The following is an 8,691-nucleotide window of genomic DNA, read 5'->3' as shown; positions in this document are numbered from 1 at the left end:
GATCGGGATAAGCTGGGATCAGGCTTCGTCTACGTGTCTGGCTGGGTATGCAGATTTGAAATGCATGTTTGGCTTCAAATATTATGCCCACATGGAAAGGTACATAATTTGTTTTACTTCCTTTCTTTTTTTCCATGGGTGATTACGTGTAGGCTAGCGGAAGCATCGACTGCTGTCATCCGTCCAACCTAACCAAATAGAAAAGCCCATTGGGTACCAAGACTTGGGCCATGTTTAGCCCACTATAAGCCCCCACCCAACTCTCTCCCTCCCCACTCTCTCTGCGTGTCGCCGCGGCTGCGGGTGATATAAGACTGGCGCGCTACCTGACAGTTAAACGGAGCTAAACCGTTAGTTCAAACACCCACAAGTTATATTTAGTATTCGATAATATATTGAATATGATTGCTTTTAATAGAATAATATCAATACATAACAAAAAAAAGAGCACTAGATTGTTCTCTTTTTTTTTTGTCAGTTTTTTTTTTAAAAATTCCTTTTAGATTTAGTAATTTTAACATAATAAATAAAGCTAAGACACTTGGATGAGATCAAGTATTTAGAACAAATGATCTATATATACATACGTATGTTTATATAACTAATATACAGCTTAAAAGGAGTGACGCCATTCCTTACAGGGTTGGCTCGACTTCATATAATAGATTAATAGTACTATATCTGATTCTTAATATAAGATTTTGTTTGACTTTTATTTTGGTTATAAATATAAGATTTTAGTCTACTTTGTCTCTCATATTTATTTATTTTTTTAAAGTAGTCTTTCTAATAATTGTATTAGCCAATACACTTAATTAACAAGGATATTTTAAGAAAGATAATACCAATTTATTACAAATAACTAACTTAACTTTTTTTTGATCTACTCAGATTAGTCAATTGGCTCTTAGACTTAGGACCGGAGGTAGTAATACATACACAGCACCCATCAGTATAATATAAATGTAGTTAATTTCTTAACATATACGATAAAGCTCGTTACCTGCAGGTAGCATGTCAATATATAACACCTTCTTGCGGCGCGCATCTTAATGAATAATAGATACTTTGCAGTCAAATAAGCCCACCGCTGAAGAATGGGATTACACATGAGATTCGCGTTGTAATTATGATTATCACAATTCTAATTTGAAGGCTTCACATGCAGGCAGTGAGTATTGTGAATACATATAAGATTCAGACTGATATTACTGGTCTGTGACGTCTTGAAGGTTTTCAAATTGGCCTGTCTTGATGCTGGTTGTTGATGACATATTGTTGCCGTTTTCTATGACTCGTGCATTCATCTGCAGCCTCCAGCTCACACACAATATTTGTCTTTCAACCTCTGTCTTTACTTATTCCCACCATATTCCGTCTCCCCCACGTCCAAGTTCGTTCACGTAAAGCCCTGGCTCAATAGCCAAACACTTGATTTGTCGAGTTTTGTATAATCGCCCACAAGTTCTGAACGGGATCCATTACGCGCACGATAATATGATCTGTGTATCATATTCGAAATACATAATAATTGTTTATGTTCGTTTTTGAATCATTCATTTGTTTATCAAAAGTGATGACAAAGCATATGCGAGTGTGCTTTTAACCATGATTATTTACCGCTACGCAGTTTGAAATTCAATATTCCTAAAAGGCCTGACTTTCCTTTTCTAATTAACTCTTGGAAAAATAAATAAATAAGAAAGGTGCTTTTGATTTGTTTGTTTGCGTGAGGGCAGTGAGTTAATTGGACATGCCCACCAATAAAAAAGCGAGAGAAGTTAATGGATTACATATATGATGACTGCATAAATTATAATTATCTATAAAATGGGAGGACCAGTTTTATCCACAAGATAATATTTGATAAATAATTGAGCGTAGAAGGAAAAACATAAAATAAAATAAAGGAGGAAATTAATCACCGAAAGCCGGGCATTCCCAGTCCAAGACTTTTTATTTTTTTAATTTTCAATATCCACAATCCAAAGTGGAACTCTCGGGCCAGTCAAAAAGCGCAATCATAAGTATCACCACCACAAGAACCCCTCTCTCTCTCTCTTCCCAACACACACCACCCCAGAGATTATTTAGGTCGGAGGCTTGTAGGAATAACATAGCTGTAGAAGTTGAGGCTTATTAGCTGAAAGCGGCTAGCTACATAGCTAGCTATCTTCATCTTCGTCGTCATCATCGTCATCGGCATGCAGCAGCAGATGGAGAACTCTGAGCTCTACCAATTCCTCGCCGGCAACGGCGCTTCCTTCTTCACCCCCGCATCGTACGGCCTTCCTCCTGCTGCAGCCTCCACAATGCACAGTTTCTGCAGCTCCTCTTATTACCCCTTGGATTCTTCCGAAATTACTGATACGCCCCAGCAAGATAGAGCCCTCGCCGCTTTGAAGAATCACAAGGAGGCTGAGAAGCGCAGGAGAGAGAGGATCAATTCCCACCTCGATAAGCTTCGCACTCTTCTTCCCTGTAATTCTAAGGTAACTCCCCCCCTCTTCTCATCAAGTCAATAAGATTATTTGTTTTGTTTTGATTCTTTGGTTTAGATTGTCATTTAATTCGTCGGCGAGGGAAAAATAAACAGGTAGAGAGTAGAGGCCATGCATATAGAATGCCTTGCGTCTGAAAGGCGGCTTGCCTTTTGACCCACAACACATACAGCTTCATCTTCTTCGACTTTACTGGACTTAATTTTGCTCCATTTGAATTGAAATGATGATCCGTTAATCAGATCAATTAGTTGGATTGAGAGTTTATTAATGGATATTGTAAGTTGTTCATCAATGATGATCAGAAGATTACTAATTGAACTCTTAATGGAAGCCCTTGTTTTAATTTTCTGCGTCTTCTTCACCCTCAGAATTCTCCGTCAACCATGAGAGGAAGCGAACTGCTGTCTGCTCCATTAGGATGAGACAAAAAATGATCTCTTTCTCTAAAATCGCTATCTACTGATCGTATCTCGGACTTTTGAACACTTGCATTTCTACGCATCTTCTCTTACAAAAGATCATTCTTTTCCCCTAGGATTCTTTCGTGTTCTTTGAAAAAAAAGAGCTTTTGAATGTTCAAAAGCTTTATCAGGCCAATCCATTAAAGGCACGTAATGAAAAAGAGAACTCCCACAGTTTCTTTCTACGAGCATAAATACAATGAAATAGGGAAAGTCACAAAGCTTTACACAAACTACAATAATATTTCTGTTTCTTTTAATATCTGCCTCAATTATTCTCATCCGAATTCTCATCTAATTAAATATATCTGTATGGGTTTGCTCAGACTGACAAGGCCTCGCTTCTAGCAAAGGTTGTCCAGCGAGTGAGAGAGCTGAAACAGCAAACTTCACAAATCACCGAACTCGAAACCATTCCTTCAGAGACAGACGAAATCACCGTCCTGTCCACTAGCGGCGACTACGCCGGAGACGGAAGGCTCATATTCAAAGCCTCCCTATGCTGCGAAGATCGCTCCGACCTCATACCTGATCTCATCGAAATCCTAAAGTCGCTGCATCTCAAAACCCTCAAAGCAGAAATGGCAACACTAGGAGGAAGAACCCGAAACGTTCTTATTGTGGCCGCCGACAAAGACCACAGCATCGAATCAATCCACTTCCTCCAGAACGCTTTGAAATCTTTGCTTGAACGTTCCAATTCAAGCGAAAGATCCAAACGGCGTCGCGTCCTGGACCGCAAATTGATTGTCTGAGTAAATAGGGAGAGTCCATTAAATTGCAGAAGTCGTTCTCATTTTCTTAGCATTGGTATTTCTAGGACGGTAGTTAACTCGTTATGAGTTAATTTGTGCGATTTTAGTTGTTAGGTCGTTTGTTTTAAGAAAAGCAAAATATATAAATGAGATAATCATGTGACAGGCGCTGGAGAGGGATGACTAGGGTTTATATATATGTGGTGTTGGGAATCTTTGCATGTGAACTGAATGTTGCATGTAAGTAGGAAAAACCGGAGGGGAAAGAATCTGACTCGTAGATGAGGAAGAAAGAGATATAGTAATGTACTGTGCGTGATGTGTAACAGGTGACAACGAAGGGAAGGGCTCTGTAATATCTCTGTAAAAGCAATGCTTCTGTGAGTTTCCAAGCTATAGAAAATGGCATATTCGTTTCTCTCTCTCGTTTTCATTTGCAGTATTTGAATGAGTACTTTGGGGGGGGGGGGGTCCTGAACTGAACGTATATGCACTGATTCTAAAGAAGGCATGGGGGATCGGGAAGTGTGGAATTGCTGTTACGTTGGTTGGGTTGTATTGTAGGTCAGGCCAATGGGATGCTGAAGTCTTAGTTACAGACTTGGTGTTATTGTGACAGCGAAATCTCAAAAGGGGGTTGTAAGCGGGACATTAGGATTCGGCCCCATAACTGGAAGAATGTGTTCCCAAATCTGGCTTCATATAGAACAAAAAAACAAAAAGGAACGAATTCCAGCTCTGATATATATATGTATATGTGTGTGTACAGCCTCCAATAATCAAAGTTGCTAGATCTCTGCTGTTTTCTTTTCTTTTTTTCCTGCTTTTTCGCAAGTCTCTACCTTTTTATACTTCCCACTCCAAGTTCCTGTGTGGATTTTGCTTGGAAAGCAAAGACCCACTAACCCAGACAAATACAACCCAACCCTGATATCAAACAGGTAAGTATATACGGCGAGGGCGAGCAAATGATACTCCTTATTTATGTTCTTTGATTTCTATATTTATTTATTTACGATAAATGAAGAGGAAAGGAGAACCGAGAGATTTGAAAAAGAAAATCCTTCAAACGGGATATTTTTTTTCGTTGGGTAGCCGAAAATAAGAGGTATTCTGTATACGTGAATGCTTATATGATCAGGAGCAATCAATAATTCTCAATGCATAGAAGTCTTCTTCACGTGGTTGATTTTTATTAAACTGGTATAGATTCACAGTAAACATTAGATTTGTTTAAAATAAAACTTCTACTTGTTATTCTATTTATAAGTATAATATTATCTTTTAACAAAAAACTATTCGACGGTCCTGTTAATGACGTTGCGAATTAAGAGGGTATTTGGTTTTCTTTAAAAATATTTTTATACAAGTCAAGATAAAACTACATACTTATTTTGTATACCATAAAATTATTTTTTAAATTATGATTTTGTTTTCACCTCATCTTTTCTTTTTTTTTTTGGGTGAAGTTTTCACCTCATCTTTAAAATTGAACACGTGCATACAAAATTGCATTTTAAATAAATAAGGCATAAAGCTGAGACGCTCGCAGCATTGACGTGTGACAAGAATCAAATGACATGTTAAAGTTCTCTCCACCGTAATGATGTTTTTGCTTTTTCTTTTTAATTAAGTCCGTACCGTCGGATTAATTCTGAATAAATTACAATTAACACTCAATCACAAAATTGTGATATATTAAGTATAAATAAATTAATTTTGACCGTCACAACACAATTTGTGAAAAATTACACCAAAAAGAAAGAGGAAAAAATAGGAGTTAACTTTGCATCGGTTTCTGTTTTCTTCTTGTAGGAGATTAGGGCGGGGGGCGGGGGTTTTATGGCATATGGTACGACGACACAGAAGATGATGATCATTGAGCAGCTGAGAATGAATGAAGGAGCATCTCTTTTTCTCGTGTTTTGGTTTCTTTTCTAATGCGTGTCTGCGTGCAACTGTTTTGCACGTACTTGCGGCAGATTCCATTATCCCACAACCCATGAGACCAAATCAAGTATGTCATTCAACGCGAGAGCTTCCCTTTCACTCCCACCAGGCAATATGATTTATCAATTTCTACCATATGATTTTCAAATTTCATTTACATCCTGAGATTTGCGAAACCAATAATAATGTGCGTGTAGCAATTAATCAGTCAATCGCTCACGTTATGTGCAGTGTCTTTGGTCAGTAGTTAATAATAATAGCTCGCAGATACGGAGGGAGCATGATAAACAGGGAGGGGGTTTGAAAATGTGAATTCATTTTTGGAAACTAAATCAAGGGGGGGGAACATAAGCAGTGGTCAAAGCGTGGAATGTCTAGTCCCTGCCCCGAAACCCTGACGTTTGAATGAGGAAAAAGGATCCAAATTTTAAAACTATGATCTGTGCCAACCGGAAATAATTGAATATATACAGTGATAAGGACATGATGTACTGGCAGGAGTTTGAAATATGAGGAAGAGCAAATGAGCAAGCTGCTTGTTCATATGATCCACGAGACTTCTTAATTTTTCTAGATCACTATGCTGGTCAAAACACTCAGAGCTACCGGGCATTCCAGCCATATAGTCGTACGATTCATCCCATGACGTGACGCTCTAGCACCCCATATCTACCTTGGATTCCAATCACCCCTTTTATAATATTAACTGTCGGGGCTAACCTTGTAACCCTCATTCTTTTTTTCTTTTTTTTGGGTGAAACTATTAACCCTCATTCTGGAGTAAATGTTGACGCACCCCGATTAGCTAGGTCTTTCTTTAAACAACAACCATCCCTGTTCATTCATGATTCCATCTCTGTCCCCACACACATAATACATATATAATAATAATGCGGAACTTGACAAGAAAGCTAGCTAGGAGAGTGGTGAGACACTCTATATATGTGAAATCTGTTAAAGTTTAAAATGGCTTTGTATATATGGGCTACAAAAATGAGACGTCATATGGACGCAAGAGAAATGAAAGCACGCATGTGAATTAAATATAGGAAGGGGGAGGAAGGGCGAGAGAGAAGCGTGCATAAAGGAGGCTGACAAGAAAAGCCACCTTTGTAGCTAGTGGGAATACATATATTTACATTTAACACACACACACACACACACACGTATATAGGTGAGAGGTGGAGTGTGAAAGAAGAATAAGCACACACTATGTGGTCCAGATATATGATTATTGAAATGGAGCAATAGAAATATGTCCACAGAATTATATAAATGATGAAGATGAAGGGGAACAATGAATGGGAAAAGTGAAGACAGAGAGCATTGTGCATGGGGTGTTATGTCGGAGACGTGCTCTTCTTTTCATTCTCTCTTTTTGCCTCTCATCCTTCTCTCTCTCCGGCGTGCTTTCCTTCTCTTTTTCTCATCTCTGCAATCATTACCCTCCACTATTTTAACTCCCTCCCTCCCTCTCTCCCTCTCTGACATTTTTCCAATACAAATTACTATACTCTTCTTTTCGTCTTCATGTGTGTGTGTGTGTATATGCCTCTATAGATACGACTTCTTCTCTATTACCTTCATTTTATTTACCATGGAAGAATAGGACGATGTACTGTAAATGACAGATATATATATATATATATATATAGATGCATGAACAGAATATAAGGAGGAGGGAGAATAATAACATGATGAGTAGAGTGAATGTAAACGAAAGAATGGTAGGTACGTAGATGGAATCCAGGCAGCCTTAGCTGATATGTGAAACAGGGCACTGCCACAACTGTGAACGGACAGAATGAGGAATTTTGCTGATGAATTTCAACAACCACCACTAGTGCACTACTGGTGCGTATTTAGTCAGAATCCCTGCTTCCTTCTTACCTACCCTCGTCATCCTCGATCATTCGCATTCCCTGATCCCCTGCCACCACATCTGCATAAGCTGACTCAACTCAACGGCCCCCACCGAGGCACCACTATGCACCCGGGCCACACTATATATAATTTCTTATTTTTGCTAAAATTAATGTGTTATTTATAATCACATATAGTTTAATATTATATTCAAATTTATGATTTTTCCTACTGAAAATAAATGAGAGGAGAGGTTTCCACCATGTGTGCGTGCGAAAGAAAAGAGACACGAGGCCCGTCTTAATAAAAAGTAACTTTTTTGTACAAAAAGGTTTAGATGAGTTGACTTCCGGGAGCTCATTAGGATCAGGACATGCCTCCAGCTCAAAGAGCGCTTACAGATATACTTACAAATCACCCACCAACAAGGTCCTCACATCAGCAGCAGGATTCGAACTTATGACTTTGTGAGTTATGAGCTGACACCTTACCAACTGGACTAACTATTAGTTAATTAAATCTGGATTAACGTAATTCATTCAAACATATGATGTTATAATTTACGAATGATCACACGGTGGGTGCACAGCCCTTTCATTTGAACAGACCAAATCTGGCAAGTTTGGGGGTTGAACTTTTGTTGGGCCTTGGCGGAGGCCCATGTTATTCTCCTTTAAACTTTATATCAGCTTGGAATGGGCTCTCAGCCTCGGATATCTCTTTAACTTGGACTTGATTATTTTCTCGCTTAGTTGCTTTGATTGCTCGTCTTTTCTTCCCCTCCCCACGAAAACAACAACACGGAAAAAAAACATCTGCCTCCATATTCTATTAATTTTTTAATGAAAAGTTTTATAATTCCTCTATACCTTACTTCTACACGTGTTTGTTTTAGGTTTTATAACTTGCATGTAAAATTATCTCTTTCTTTTCGTGTGAACAGCTTAGCGAATCTTCAAGGATCTCAAATTCTTGCGAGTCATTAGAAGCAACTCCCTCTTCATGCTTTGACCAAATGGTTGCTTCATATGGCAGCACAAAATTTTGTCCCAAAAAAGGGTCGATCGTGCAATAATATAATCTTATGATGGAGATAATAATTGGAGAGAAGCATAGGTGGAAAATGAAGTGTAAACATAATCAAAAGAAAGCCATCGT

General features: G+C 38.5%; 1 protein-coding gene across 1 annotated transcript; it reads left to right on the top strand.

Moving 5' to 3' along the window:
* The first annotated feature begins 2,072 nt into the window (after nt 1-2,072).
* On the top strand, nt 2,073-4,142 carry LOC114724526 (transcription factor bHLH106). Its single transcript, XM_028910878.1, has 2 exons — nt 2,073-2,492; nt 3,292-4,142. Exons 1-2 carry the CDS (start codon nt 2,205-2,207, stop codon nt 3,718-3,720), a joined length of 717 nt encoding a protein of 238 aa, XP_028766711.1. The 5' UTR covers nt 2,073-2,204; the 3' UTR covers nt 3,721-4,142.
* Nucleotides 4,143-8,691: the final 4,549 nt, after the last annotated feature.

This window comes from Neltuma alba, unplaced genomic scaffold (genome assembly GCF_004799145.2).
Source record: "Neltuma alba isolate B1F8T4 unplaced genomic scaffold, ASM479914v2 tig00012192_pilon, whole genome shotgun sequence".
Classification (NCBI taxonomy): Eukaryota; Viridiplantae; Streptophyta; class Magnoliopsida; order Fabales; family Fabaceae; genus Neltuma; species Neltuma alba.
The sequence above is the reverse complement of the archived record's forward strand: the minus strand, read 5'-3'. Positions and strand labels throughout refer to the sequence as shown.

Coding starts and splice junctions, on each gene's coding strand:
- LOC114724526 (XM_028910878.1), top strand. CDS start 2,205: ATGCAGCAGCAGATGGAGAACTCTGAGCTCTACCAATTCCTCGCCGGC. Junction 2,493..3,291: donor TTCTTCCCTGTAATTCTAAG/GTAACTCCCCCC, acceptor GGGTTTGCTCAG/ACTGACAAGGCCTCGCTTCT.